Source organism: Cynocephalus volans, chromosome 2, assembly GCF_027409185.1.
Source record: "Cynocephalus volans isolate mCynVol1 chromosome 2, mCynVol1.pri, whole genome shotgun sequence".
Lineage (NCBI taxonomy): Eukaryota > Metazoa > Chordata > Mammalia > Dermoptera > Cynocephalidae > Cynocephalus > Cynocephalus volans.
This window is the reverse complement of record NC_084461.1, coordinates 126,327,624-126,343,492: the sequence shown is the minus strand read 5'-3', so window position 1 is coordinate 126,343,492 and position 15,869 is coordinate 126,327,624. Positions and strand designations below refer to the sequence as shown.

Sequence of the window (15,869 nt, the reverse complement as noted above, 5' to 3'; positions counted from 1 at the left end):
GTATCAAAATCACCAGCAGGATCTGGTAAAACACAGATTACTGGGCCCTTCCTCCAGAGTTGTTGGTTCAGTAGGTCTGGGGTGGAGCCAGAGAATTACATATCTAATAGGCTCCCAGGTGATGCCAATGATGCTGGTCCCAGGACCACGCTCTGAGAACCATTGCACTGAGCTAAAACTCTGCCTTGGAAGACCAGTGTAACAGAGACCAAAAGAAGCCCATGGTAGATACTGAATGGCTTTCTAGATCCTTAATGCAGAGAAAAGGTTAAAAACAAGATCCAAAGAATGTTTCCAAATAGGAATGCTTTTCTAGCTAAGTAAGCATCTGCTTTCCAGATTGACTAAAAAGGCTTAAAAAGCAGTACTTTAATTTTAATATATCCAATTTAGAATCTGAATCTACCAATAGGATCCCCCCTAATTATATACATAGAGGGAGAAATAATTCCAAATCTAACCCTAAATGAGAACAATAGCACATCAGAGTTCCTTCAAAGTACCCTTATAGGCATACTACTGCTGAAAAGACTGCAAAATCTTAAGCCTATTTCCTTCCCTAAAGATTCTACCAAAAATTTGAGATTTAAAATGCCTAACACCCACCTACACATATAAAATACAGTGCTACAAGGCATTTGAGGGTAGCTAAATTCAGAATGAAGCTGATTCATTCATACCTTTAATTAAACCCCAAGGCTTTAAGCATGTACAATATGTCATGGTAAAATTTGGGAATTGTTTTAGATTTTTAGCAAGATTAATAAGTTTATAGAAAAAAATACAGACCCTTTATATAATTTTAGCTCATAAAGGGGAAAAGAAAAGAACACTCCATGTGAGGTAAAGCATTTTTCCATTTGTGATTTCCACTCTGCAGGAAAACAGGGATATGACTAGGCATTCAAAGGGCGTTCTGCTCCCCACCTCCTTCCACACCTCCTCTGCTGACAGGCTGCAGAGATCCAAGCGCCATTGACAGCCATGGTGCTTGGGAAAGAAATCCTGCTGGGTCATGAAGTGTGAGGGCTGCCTCAAGCAATTTTTATATTTAAAAAATTAAGAACTGCTAATAACCAAACATGTTTATCCAATAAAAGCTGGATGGGTCAGCAGGCAAGAATCTCTGTCCTCAACCAAGAAAGCCCAGCTGGGCTCCTGGTCAGTGACTGAGATCTTGCTTAGGGAAAGAGAAAAGCTGACATGAAGCCACTAAGAAGAAAACAGGTCACACCAATGACAATCTCTGAAAACCTCAAGGGAACATAGCCTGGTTACTTGGAGGAGCTATGGAGCCTGAGGTGACAGAGGGAGGGTTTTGGGCACATCCAAGAAACAACAGTGAACGAGTAAGCTGGAATCAACATGGGGATTAGGATGAGGAGTAAGAAAAGACAAATGACTCCTTGCAAAAATGATTCTGCTTTCAAGTTATTTCCCAAGGTGAGGAACGTCACCAAGTTTTCAGGCAAATAGTCTGAGAGACCTTTTCTGCTTGGAGGTAGGTGAGAAACAGAATTCTCAATCTAACAGGAAAGATCCTCCTCCACAGAAAGCTGATCCAACCACAAAGGAAAACTTCCTTTTTCAAATCCCTGCATTCTAAAGAATGACAAAGACAATTCTAGTAAAATCATAGCTGCCTATTTGGGTGTAACTCTTTGGCATAAAACAGCATTGGGATGGTAAAATTACTTTTAAAAAAAATTATGACATTAATGATCACCTGTCTAATGCATATTATTCATTTTGTGATTCATTTGGTCTCAATAAATAACAGCTATGCACACAGCTCATCAGGTACCCATGAGATTTGGCGGCTTCTAAATTTTCCAGGAATAGGCCTGCCTACCCTAGCTGGTCTTGGTTTAAGGTGGGGCTGCCCCTGCCTCTATAGCACAAGTCCTTCCTCTCCACTGATAACTCAAAGACTAAACAGCTCTGGTGTCAGATTCATGGTAGGAAGCTGATGGGGGAAGGTAAATGGAACAGCCTAGGACGTTTCTCTGGACAGGAAAGACACATACCTGAGCTAAGAAAAGAGAGAGAGAGAAAGATAGTGTGTAGAGGAAGCTCTCCAAAATAATATTGATATAATTGCCATTCATAGTGCTAAGCATGTAAATGAGATAATAAAGGATGATCTCACTTAATCTTCACACCACCTTTTCGAGGAGGATATGATCACCCTCTTTTAAACATGAGGAAACTGAGGTAGAGAGATCTAAAGTAACTTGCCTCCTTCCCCTCCAAATCTCTATCTCCTTTACTCTGCATTAGTTTTCTCCACAGAACTTTTCAACATCTGTTGTTTTAGACACTGATTTATCTCCTGCCTCCACTAGAATATAAAAATCCATGAAAGAAGGAATTCTAATTTCTTTAAATCACTGTATCTTCGGCACTCAGAACAATGCCTGCCTTACAATAGGTGCTCAATCGATTGGTTGAATGAATGTTGACCAAATAAGCAGCAGATTGTAAAATTTTAGAGATATCTCTTAACGCAAGTTTTCCCCAAATTTCATCATAGAGCAGCTGAAGCAAACTCAGAAGGAGCCAGCAGTGCTTCAGAGAAACAACTCTGCCTGGAAGCAGGCCTTGTTTATCCTTCGAATTCCAGGGACTGTTCTCTGGCTGCTGAGACAGGAGAGGAAGGTTGACTCTGGCAGAATCTGCAGGCGTTTGGCATGCACACATCTTTTAGGTCACCAGAAATAATTTGGAAATGCATACGTGTGTGTGTGTTAAGAGGAAAGGAGGAGAAAAATTAGTTTTATTTATGATGCTACTGAGCGGTTATTTTTTTAGTGGTGGGGACCACTTATGCAGGGAGATCTCCAGTGCTGGGTTCTGCCACTGTGGTAATCATGCCTGCCCTCCTAGCCTTCCTTCAGTCTTCACAACCCCCCTCAGTCCCTACCCCAGCAGTCCGAAGAAAGCATTCACCTAGAAGTTTCTAATTTGGGGGAATTACTGCAGTATGTTATGTCCCTAGTGGGACATTCCCTGACTTCTTTCTCAGTATTTACTTCCTCCTTAAAAATCAGTATCTCCCAGAGAGGAGCTGGCAAGATGCCAAGTCTACTGGTCCTGTGGAAGAAGAGAGTGACTTTTATTTTTGCAGCCCTTTGTAAACACCCACTGAACAACCTCCGTTCTTCTTAGAGCTGGGTCAGCTCCATTTCTTCCACCAGAGGGAGTGGGCGATGGGTGCATTCAGGACCAGGACCGGCATCATCAGCTGGTCTGTGTTGGTGCCAGGATTAAAGCCTAGGGGTTTCCTGCTTTCCATTCCAATGTTTGAGCCATCTTTCTTGTTTGCCTCAGCCATTAGCTGAGTTTTGTTTTGTTTCCTAATTTCTTAGAATCTCAGTTATGAGTCATTTTCTTTCAAAGACGATTCTGAAAATTAAGAGGCTAGTCTCCATGTTGCAGTCTGCTACAGTGAGACCTTCCATACCTTTCTATCCCACCCAGGCAGTTCAGCCCCATCCCGAGGCATTTGCCCATGTGTCCGAGGTCACAAACTCATAAACTTTGTGTCAGTTAATTATTGCTGCGTAATAAACCACCCCAATCTCAGTGGCTTACAACAACAATGTATTATTTATCATGAATCTGTGGGTTGATTGGGCAGCGTTCCAGCTGGTCTTGCCCAGACTAACTCACCCAGCTGCATTCAACTGATTGGCTACCCAGGTGTTGGGCTTGGCTTGGACAGCTGGGCTTCTCTCTCTAATGGTCTTTCATTTTCAGAGGCTAGACAGGTCTTCTTTACATGGTGGCTGGGTTCCAAGAGGATGAGAGAGGAAGCTGCAAGTCACTGTGGCCTGGGCTTGGACATCGCATGATGTCACTTCTACCACATTCTATTGGACAAATTAAGTTAAAGAGTGAAGGCCAGCCTAGATTCAAGGGCTTCAGCTCTTAATGAGAGGGGCTGCAAAAATTATGTGGCCATATTTAATCTACCACAAGCCTACAGGTAGGAAATTTAAAAAGAGTGAAGCAGGCTAGTTGTGAGATGATAGGGAATGGAGAGAATTATCTGTTAACTAAGTAACTCATGGGTTTACTGAAGCCAAATCTTCTAGATTAATTTTTTTGCATATGGATGTCTAGTTGTTCCAGCATGAAATCTGGATTTTTATGTGAAGAGTCTAATTTCAAAGGCTGGTTCAGGTTTTTTTTTTTTTGATGGTAGTGGTAGGGGAAGAACTATAGCTCCCTATATCCTAACTCACATGTCTGTAGAATGTATTCATCCTATATCATCTCTGCCTCCCTCATTGCCCTTACCTGCAATGTTCTTCATCCACCCATCTAAATTGTTCCTAACACTCACCTTATACTTCATCTATTCCACCTTTCCCAATACTCTGACCTGGTGTGTGTGCTCACCAGATATTGTTAATAGTTGTTGAACTCTAAACGTGACCTATCCATTCCATTTAGCATCACCATATGCTGCTGTCTTTCCTCCTTAGCTAGACTATAATCTCTCAGGAGGAAAAGGAATACTCTTATTCTGGTTTACAGGTAGCTTAGCACAGGTCTGGGCACAAAACAGGTTCAGCAATACTTGCTGACAATTTCAGGTTACCTGGACTTTGATCCTGGCTACCAACTGTCCTTTGATCTTTAGGAGGCTAGATGAAGACCTGCCAAAGATTTAAACCCAGCTGCCTTGACCCTGGCATAGGTAGAATAGCAGCATCTCTAATTTTGATGCCCAATTTAGCATTTAGCACACAAACAAGACAGCCCTGATCTCCTTGGAGAATCAGGAAAAATTTGCCACCGATACAGCAAAATGTATTATTGGAAGTACAAAGCATCATGACTAACAAATATGTTTCTTTCATTATGGTCATAATGATCATCTTACTCATTATGAAAAATAGTGAAAAAAAAAATGAGTGAGGTAAAAAGAACAGATAGCCTGCTGACAGTTTCCCCACCTTATGTCTAATTAATAATCAAGGTAAAGGTAACCCCCGCCTTTGTTTTTTTTAATTTCCATATGCATCATTAAGTGTTCCCATTTGAGAATCTCTGTACACATGAAATTAACCAATGATGAAGGGAACAAAAGGGTCCAGAACTGAGATTGAGACTCAAGTGGTCTTGGTTGGTTTCAACTGAGCCTGATCACCATGGCATAGTGTGTCCACAGACTTCTCAATATTAATTTACTCAGGGAAAGTACTGTAGCTTTCCTTTGCCAGGACTGACTAACTTCCATCCATGGTTCTCCCGGGAAAATCCCAGCTAGAAAAAACCAGGGAGGGAGGAACCCAATGTCATCCCATTGCCTCAGGTTTGAGAAATGACTGGTGAACCTTCTGCAGAGCTTAGAGGGGCTGTGACATGGCTCTCATGTGGGGCTGTGGCAAATGTCACTGTCACTGCTTCTCCCTCCACTCCAGCCTTCCTCGACCTCAAGACTCACAGGCATGACCCACTAAGCTTGGAAGGACGGCAGTCTTGCTGGAAACACACCCACACTCTGATCACCAATCCTCCTCCAGAGACACAGAACTCTTCCTGGCATCACCCTCCCTTCTCTGGGAAAGCCCCCCAAATCTGCACCAGGTAGAGAACAGTCCCCCTGGATGGTGTGAAGTAGGTGGAGTGATTCCCAGGATGTTATGAAAACGAACCTCATCTGGACACCTAAAAAATAAAAAATCCCCAGCCCCCTCCTCCAGGATCTATTTAAAAGACATATCCCTTTCTTCAACTTAGCTGCTTAAGCAACCCCTTGGTACACAGTGTACTCAGTGGTGACTCAGGGTCCACATTACCAGCCACCGAAAACAGAGATTAAAGACCACTAGTTCGTACTGGCTGGCTATAGTCAGGGGATGTTAAGCAACCTGGGCTAGAAAGTCAACCTTGCTCATGCTGAGCAACAAATAATTTCAGCAACCACTAGGTAAAGAGATTTAAATCAAATGGAGACAACCCCCCCCCCCCCCAGAATCTCCTTAAAGGCTAGGACAGCAGGTGTTGGAGAGCCTGAGAAAGCCATACAGCAGGGCAAGGGGCTCCACCAGCAAGTCTAGCCATGGAGAACCAGAAGAGACTCACTGCCCATAAGCTGAACAAATTCAATTATTTGTTCAAGAGCCACTGGTCCACTCCATGGTGAACAGACACACTATCAAACAACAAGCAAGTACTTAAGTCTCCTAAACATTGGTATGATTTAAAGCTGCCGACAACCAAAAAGAGACCCGATTTTCTCTGTTTAAGATTCCATCTTATACCGTAGTTACATTTTCATTATCAATACCTCTCCAATCCAATTTGTAGTCATCCCTCCCACCCCCCAAGCATTTAATATCCCTTAGTCTCTGATATTGTTTGGATATGTTGTCCTTCCAAAGCCCATGCTGAAATCCGATCCCCAATGTGCCAGTGCTGGGAGCTGTTTGGGTCATGAATGGATTAATGCCCTCCCGATGGGGTGGGGGTAGTGAGTGAGTTCTTACTCTATTAGTCTGAGAGAGCTGGTTGTTAAAAGGACCCTGTCACCTCCCCCCCCATTGCTTCCTCTCACCATGTGATCTCCTTGCGCTGGCTGGCTGCCCGCTTTCCACCATGAGCAGAAGAAGCCTCAGACCTGCACCAGATGCAGCTGGCCCAGAATCATGAGCCAAATAAAACTCTTTATAAATTATCCAATTTCAGATATTCTGTTATAGCAACACAAAAACAGACTAATACAGTCTCTTATGGCAAAAATCATTGGACCCGTTTATCAGAGTTGTAAACACATTAAAGAGATAGAATGACAGGGTACTATCATGCACCATGGCATGCAGAGGGGCTGACAGCCTGGACTCTCACCCTCATGATGGTGTCTCACCAAGTGAAACAACTTCCCTGAAGACAATTTGCGGCTGAACCTCAAACTATTTTCACTAGAAAAAGGCAAAGTCAACCCTGTTTTTCCTGCATCTTGTACAACTACAGCCTGAGAGTCTAGCTGTTCTGGTCATAGCCTCACATTCTTCCTGCAAAAGTTCTAGTTGACAAGATTTACGGGGTGGTCTGAAGACGCATGGCTAAGCAATGTGGGATGAAACCACAAAGGGGAACTTTTTGGCCTTAGTAGAATAGATCTAGTTTCTGTGAGGGACTAGACAACCAGCCCTAAAACTGCCTGTCTTGGCTATGGGTGCTCAATGCCCAAAAATGAAGCAAAAAGAGTTCTTCTTTTTTAAAGTCTCTGATAAGAGAACTCAGTCATGCTAAGGTTTGAGATGTGAAGACACAAACAGCTATTGGGGGCTCTTCTTTATGGAAGTGGACACAAAGGTAGCACTGAACATTTCCAAAACAGTCAGGGGGAAGGGAAACCAGGGCAACATGAATGAGTAAAACAGGCTTAGCTACTGATCCACTGAGCTACTATAGTCCCTAGATGTTTGTAAAACTAAAAGAAATTGCTTTTCATGCCTAGCAGCCAGCACAAGCAATAGCTATCACCAAAGCCATCTCAGCAGGACAGTAAATCAAAGATCACCAAGGCTAAGAAGCAGTATGTTAAGAATAATGACTCCCCTTTGAGATGATGATGCTTAAAAAACCCACAACAAACCAGCCAAGCGCCAAGTTTAGGGACAGGGTTTAAATCACGTTCATAGGAAAACAGGACAAAGTCAGATGGAGCCAGAGAGCAAATTTTGGGCAGAATGGGTGACCAAGGCCCTTGTGTGGTAGGCAGTTAGACATCATACTTACAGTGAGTTGGGCCGGGTGGGTTTGACCACATCCAAGTCTGGGTCACTGGAGTTCATGTTGGGCTGTAGGCTGCTGCTGGAATTAAGGATGCTGTTTGCATTTGATGAGACAGATTCCAAACTGGAGTTGATGATGCTGTTCCTTTGTTCCTCTAGGGGAAAAAATGCCAGAAGCCCCATATTAATGTTATTGCAAAGGGTTAGTACAAAAAAATTTACAAATGAAGAGATTGGATTGAGATCTCTGGTACCAATGAAGCTTTAAAAATGACATAGGAAAGAATAAGAATTAAAAGTAGGAAAGAAAGAGTCAAAGAGAAATAGGTGACTTGCAACTTTAAAGCAAAAGCCCCTCCTCATTTTGACAGGGTATATCTCCCTTTTAATATGAGCAAGGCTTTTTCCTAAGGGTGTCCCTACACTGTACTGTAAATTGTGTCTTCTTTTGATTGGCAGGTGGTCAGAATACAGAGCAGCCTTTTTAGATCCCTTGCAATCCAGATCCCCTTGGCTTCTGTTACACTCACCTTTTAATCTAAAACTCCTGCCTCTAGTATTATCCTAACTGACCAGGCCATGTCCCACCTCCAATTCTATAGCACCTCACCATAGCATATCTACCATTTGGCCATTAACTAACCCCCTTATGACTCAGCCAGTCTAAATCCCTCACCTCTCCCCAGACACATACTTCTGTTTCCCCTAACTCCACGTACTTGATATTTAATTCAAGTTCTTCAAGTTAATTCTTTGATAAATAGATCTGTAATAGGCTGCGTAATCTGCTTGGAGAATATTACTAGTCCAGAAAGAGAAAACCTGAGTTCTCTTCGAGACTCCACCCCTGACTGGCTGTATGACCTCAGGCAATTTCCACTTAGCTTCAGATTTATGGTTAATAAATCTATAAAACAGGGAGAATGAGAACTGTCTTGCACAGCTCGGGGAGCTGTCATGAGGATCAAGAGGAATCATATCCAGGAATGTATTTTGTAAACTTTAGAATACTGCTCAAAGAAGAAAATTTTCTGTTCCTTCCCATCTTTAAAAACTTGGGACCATGCATTGAAAAAACATTTTTGGGAATGATTTAGTTAAATAGTACAGGCACCATTACTGTAACAAAATATTATAGACTTGGAATGTCTTTCTCATCCCCCACTTACTACAAATATACCATATTGAAATCAACTGATGTTTCTGGCTATTAATTAACTTGTCATGAAATATTGTATCTGGGTTAATATTCACTGAAACTTTTTGAAATGAGCGAGAAGTATACCATATCCCTGAGAGGAGACACTGGAATCACTGGTATGGAAATTTAGAGGTCAGCATTTGAACTCAGGTCTCTTTAGGAAATAAAGGCGGTGAAGTTATAAAAAATATTTTTCCGTTTGCCCTTCATGTTTGTAAAAATAAATTATGCTTATGAAATGATGTTTGAGTAAGTTTCACATTAAATACACACACATACACCCAATACCCCTAATATCTTGGCAAATACTTAATGCTCTGGCTAAAGCCCCGTGGAAGAGATAAAAAAACCCATGGGGCTATTGGGAGATTCCTGAACTCTAAGTAGATTTCAAAAAAAGTAGATTAAATTGATTCCTGAGGTTTAGAACTATTCACATTTTGAGAGTTTATGTTTCGAGCGAAACAACGACAATAAAAGAGAAACCAAAAGAGTTACATTGAGCCAAGATGTAGGAGGACTACAGGGCCCGCAAATGGGAACTTCCTAGTAGGAAGAAAAACAACCCTAAAATTACATAATTAGGGGATCATTGAGAGAACGGATATGCCATTTATCAGTATGAATCATTATAAGTTAAATTTTCCTTTGCACAAAATACTCACATAAAGATTCCTGAAAGACTAAGAGGAGCCCAAGACTACCATATAAAGAAGGGGAATGAAGACAACACTTGTCTGGACTTTACTAGAGACATTTTCTGCTTCATAGGGGAGGAGAGATGAATACTTTTATTAACTCTAGTTTGAGAAGCTTGAAGGGCCAAGTTTGCATGACATCATTCTCTGAATTTTTAGGAAACAGAAAAGTCTAACAATAGTTCATGTTTCTCCTGTGATTATACTTACTTGTCCATGAGAAGGATATGCTTCTACAAACTAAAAACAATACCTTGTTAAGAATACATTAGTCTTTCTAAAACATTACCAGGACATTATTTTTTTCTCCCTTATTATCCATTAGAAAAAGGGAGCATAAAAAAAAATTTATCATAAGATTTCATAGCTTTGCAGCCAAGACAGCCAAATATGCATCTTAAAAGGCATATTCTTATGATGAAATTTATAAGATTTCATAGTTTTGCAGCCAGGATAGCTAAACATGCATCCTAAAAGTCCCTCAATGGGCTAGATGACAGGGAAATCTAGAAACCTGGCACTTCCTGACTACAAGGCTACTACAGTTTTGTAGTTAAGTCTCATCGCCTGCTGTCTCAGATAATAAGACAGTGAACTTCTAGGTGGAAGATATAAACTGAAATGAAGGGGTGAAGAGTAACTCAACAGCAAATCAAATGTTTCAGTGGTTATGCCAAACTATACCGAGACAAATTCTAAAGCATTCGGAATAAATTAATAACTAAAGAGAAAGTGATTCAGTAACATCACTCAAAATAGGATTTTTTTGGTCAGATGGCCAGATGAGTACTTGCTCCTGATAGAAAAGCATAAGAACCTGTAGCCTAAAAGAAGCTCTTTTTAAAAAAAAAATAAAAATTAACCACATCCTTTAAATACCGGAGCTGGACTTCCTTGAGTCACTAATGAGTCAACCCAGCTCCAGCATCCTCATCGGAAGATACAAGAAAGGCTGATGGCAACAATGTCCCTGAAGGAAAAAAAATGATAGGCTAGTGGACTTCAAAAGAAAAACAACCACCAGTACAGAGTCAAATCAACAAGATTATTTAGATGACAAAAGGAGAAAGAATGCCCACAACTCAGGAGTATTCCTAAGTTGGTTGAAGTAGTGAGAATGCTTGCCTTTCTCAAATATGTCTGTCAACAAGAATTTCTCTTTGTATTAATCAGTAAACAAGAATCCAGAAACAGGGAAATGATAAAAATAAAGCCCCAAACAATTGTAAACATGCACTGGTAATGCACTGAATGCTTTCATGAACATAGTTCTACAAGGAGTGACAACTGGATGTGGACTTGGTCCTTAAGGATGCAAACTACTCAAGGACAGGGACATGAAGTCTGACCACACAGCATCTGTTAAAATGACCTGTGACATCAGCATTCGCCATACATTCCTGGTGCCTGGCCCATGCACCATATAAACCACAGCTCCATGGATGGTTATAAGAGAAATAATAAACACAAAGGAATACTGTAATACACAATCAAAATTTACTCTGTTGGAACAGGAGGAGGTAGTTTTGTGTGACTGTAAGGTGCTTCAGACAGGGACTAATTATGTCCTTGAAACCAAAGTACTGGTGAAGGGGGCAGAATTTTTGTTTTCGTACAAATCAGGAGCGGAAAAACATGAGTATGCACCCAAATCACTGCAACTAAAAAAGGAATGCCACAGAATAATTTTGGTGATATTGTACTTGTTCTGGGGGTTGCCATGGAAATCTGGGAGCTAAGCGACTTCACTTTCCATATTTACCTAGTGATACCGACTCACTCTAATGGCAACCCCATCACACATGGGAGGCAGGATCTCTGTTTATCACAGAATCCAGAGGCGAGGCGAAGCACATGCAGAACCAAGCCAAACTCACATGTCTTGGCAGGCCTGGACACGTCTGACCCACTGAATACACAGAACTGGGGAAGATGAACATGAGATGCAGGTCTTCAATGCTGTGTTGGGGGAGGTTTTCCACCATGCAGAGAAGTCTGTCAGATTACAGGCTAACATCTCATCTTTCCATGATGTATAAGACGACATGGCAAAAAGAGAAGAGGACTGTTCTTTAACAGCAGCTCATGACACACAGCAGAGTCAAAAGGAGGGAATCTCTCCACATGATCAAACAAGGAGAAAAGGGAGTTGCCAGATAGACAGCTGGGAGTTTTGCAGAACACTGAGCTTTATACAAAAAATAGGAAGGCAAAAGCAAAATACCCAGAGGCTCTCCCATGCTATGGTCGGGAGAGAGGTATACTTTCTCTTGCTTGTTAAAGTTTTGCAACAAAGTCTGTAATGTATCATCTTGACAAGATAGAATGATAATAGCATGGCAGCTTAATGAATTTTGCAATAAAAAATGATGAGTGCACAGCAATTTCTGAGTTTACCATCTCTGGGAAACACCCAAGTACATGGGAAGCTTGGAATCTGACTTTCTGAAGCAATTTTTTGTTTTCCTGTAGCTTTTGCTCCTGATAATAGTGGTGTGCCAAGCCACAGTAAAATCTGAGGTGGTCTGATTCCATGCTGACCCAGTCTCAATCCCCATGATAAAAATAATCTTAAATAGCAGTTTTGGTAATATGTTTGGGCATATAAAAACAATTTGGGCAATGTTTTAAAAAATAATCTTAAAAAGCAGTTTGGGCAGTGATGGACTAAACAGTGAGTTGATAAGTAAAAAATATGGCCAATCCATTGTTTTGATCATAGTACACAGTAGATGATATTAAAATTTTTGGCAGTTTGTCTTCAGCAAAACCACCTTTGATTTTGGTACTGTGTGGACTGACTTGACTTATTCTCTCCCATAGCACTCATAAGAACCCCTTTCTTTGCAAAGGGAAAAAATGCCAATAAAACTGGATTTCACGAGAGATTGGGGAAGTCATTGTGGCTGGCCTAGAACTGAATTGATTCACAGGAACGAGGCATGAGGCATGATGGGGAAGCCTGGCCTGAAACAACACCATTTAAAAAACCACAAGGTAGGAATGAGCCTCTAATGAAATGGTTGAATACGGGGTTGAATGATGAGAGTTAAATGGATGCTCCACTACTCAAAGCACAGCTCTCTTTTTGACCTTTGAACTTGCTTTTGAGCACAGGTGCTTTCCCTTTAACCTGTGATTGCCCAATATCTAAGGGAGTCCACATACAGACTGCTTACTCTACTGCTTATTAGAAAGAAGGAAACTATATGTTGACTTATTTTTATACTATGACTGATTGAAAAGTGGGTTTGAGATAATAAATGGAATGCACAATTAGGGAGTTTTGTTTTTTAATAACTTAAAAATAAGTCAATACATAATCAATATGCATTCCTCTCCAATTTGGAAAGCACAGAACAGCAGATGCATATGCACACAAATATCCTGTAGAAGCCCCCTCCAGCGGCACTCATTCTGGCATGTAAATGTCCAGTTGTTCTGCTATACACATAAATACCTACATACATACACCCACACATACTTTTTTCTCTTAACAAAGCGGGATCACATCATACCTAACGTCATCTGCTTTGTTCACTTAGTGATAATGCCAGAGACGTGAGCCTATAGACGCTTTTTTTTTTTCAGTTAATGATGTATCTGGAACTTTTTTTCTGCCATTAGCTTTCCACAGCCTCACTTTTTAATGGCTACATCAACTATGTGGTTTTCAGTCACACATAGTAACCACTCATATTTAAGCCAAGAGCCATATTATACCCTCTGCAGTCTGTGTGACAATAGGAATTCATGTGGATAAACATGTTGTCTGCCAGAGCAAACAGGTGTTTCCAGAGCACCCACGATGCTGAGGCAACCTGAGAAAAGGCACATGCTACAGCTCTGACTGCTCACAGAAAGGCATTATGTAAGCCTTTGAGTAGTATGAATTCCCAGTTATTTTTCAACAAGGATGACACATGTGAGAAGAACTTAAGCTGAATTCTCAACCTCTCACTGGTCCTGTCTGGGAGAGGGTCCAGGATGAATTAACTGAACTAAGAAAATTAAGCAGAACTATATTCCCAGCAGCTAGTTAACATGATCCATGTAAAACAAAGCCCAAGAATCCATTCCTGCCCCCACCCCCACCACACAGCACATCTCACACAGCTCACACATTTGCATGTGAGCATCAAACCTGCTCTCTCTGGGGCCAGGGTGCCTCTGCATTTCCCTCATGCATGGGCCTCTCTTTTGGGATCTGCAGGCTCCAGAGGGGGAATATTTCTTTGGAAAATTGTAAGATAAAACAATGATTATGATGACCAATGATGACAATGATCACCTGTCGGGCTAGGGCCCACAGACCCTTCAAATCTATTGTACAGACTGGGTCACAGACCTCTCATATGCTAGGCTTGGTCACCAGACCCCTCACACACAGGTGCACAAGGTAGGTAATTGAGAAAGATCTCAGGAGCCGTTGGCAGATGACACAAGCTCAGTCCTCAGCTTCCTCATCATCATCCTCATCAGCAGCAGCTTATAGCAGCCTCTAGCAGCAGCAGCAGCAGCAGCAGTGTCCTCCTGAAGGGTTCTGCGGGCCCTGGCAGCAACAGCTTGCAGCAGCAGTAGCGGCCTCCCAGTGGCCCTCCCAGGGCATCCCAGGGGTGGGAGGCACCATGGATCAGAGCCACTCATCCTTTATTCTTAAGTCTGATAACCCAGGACACCAGAGTACGAGTTAGACAACCCAGGAATACCTGGGTGCACATGTGCAATTACATTAGACAATAACCAAGGAACACTTGGGTGCACGTGCATACTTACATCAAATGCTTGGCACGATTGTGAACATCTGAGGGAGCGCTGACCATTTTCTTTTACTTTCCCTACATCACCATAATCATAGCTAACATTTACTAGGTGCTTACTATGTTCTAAGTCCAGTGTCACATACTTTACATGCACTGGCTCATTGAATCATGGCAATTACCAAGGAAACTATTATTAGTAACCAGTTTTACAGATGAGAAAATGGAGGCTCAGAAAAGGAAAGCAACATACTCCAGGTCTCAGAGCTGGTAGGTGATAGAAAGGACATTAAAACACAAGTCTGATGGCAGAGCCTCTTCTTTCAACCACCATGCCAGGCTGCTCTAAACTCCAACAGGGAATCAAAGAGATGTGGGTAATGACAGAAGACAAGCTACCCTGACTGTCCCTACCTTCCTAAGCCAGTGCTTCTCTAACTGGAGTGCATCAGCATCACCAGGGTGCTTTAAAAAATAAAATACAGATGACTGAGCTCCAGCCAAGACCTCCTGACTCAGAATGTATTGGAGAGGACACTAGCATTGATATTTTTAACAAGCTCCCTACAATATTCTAATATACACTCCAGTTAAAGAACCACTGTTCCAAGAAACACATTTCGAAATACTAAATTTTACTACAGATACTAAAATTTGGGGCAAAATTTAACTCATAAATGTCACCTTGAGACCTATTGGAGGAAATCTACAAGGAACAAGACCTTATTGCTGGTTCCCTCCAACCCTCTGGCTCCACCTTCTACAGTCATCCAGAAAAAGTACAGCTTGTGTGTCAGTACCTTTACCTAAATATACCAGTCCAGTTTCTGCTGGATGATGTATCTTTGTGGAAACTTGAAGATTAAATAGTAATCGCCTCTGCTACTATTCATCTGGCAGCAGAGTGCAAAACCTCGTTCCATCTGTTCAGAGGTAAATACAAATGAGAAGGGGTGCCTTGGCCTGGTATATTAAAGCTACCACTGAACACATACTGCTGTCTGCACAGTTGATGCTAGATTTGGAGGGGTGGCTATCATGTGGCTGCAGCCTGCCAGTGTGCATATCGAGAAATCCATTCAATATGTTCACCTGCCCCCATGGCAGCCCAGGAAACCGGGACAGAGGGTTTTATTGCTTCTGTGACTCAGCCTAGCAAGGTTTTCACTTCCGTGACTCAAGAACTGACAAAGGCACCCTTTGGGAGATAACATGGCATAGGGAAAGGAGACCACCTGGGTACAAATAACTCCTCTGCCATTTGCTAGCTGTGTCACTGCATAACCTCTCTAGCCTTAGTTTACTTGTCTATAAAAGATAGATAATGAGAACCTACCTCACAGGATTATCAATTGTGGGGGTGACATGAGATAATAATGGCTGCTTGACACATCATTTAGCTATAATTATTTATACTTTTATTGTTGTTATTGAATGACATCCACATCTAGTGTGGCCA

The 15,869-nt window shown here is 41.7% G+C and overlaps 1 protein-coding gene across 3 annotated transcripts in view; it reads right to left on the bottom strand.

Moving 5' to 3' along the window:
* Window positions 1-15,869, bottom strand: part of ARHGAP26 (Rho GTPase activating protein 26) — a 409,057-nt gene that overhangs the window by 62,343 nt on the left and 330,845 nt on the right. For all 3 annotated transcript variants that reach the window (XM_063088222.1, XM_063088223.1, XM_063088224.1), the window contains exon 20: window positions 7,756-7,906. In XM_063088222.1, the coding sequence (XP_062944292.1) occupies window positions 7,756-7,906 (151 nt within the window). The remainder of the gene's footprint in view (window positions 1-7,755; window positions 7,907-15,869) is intronic.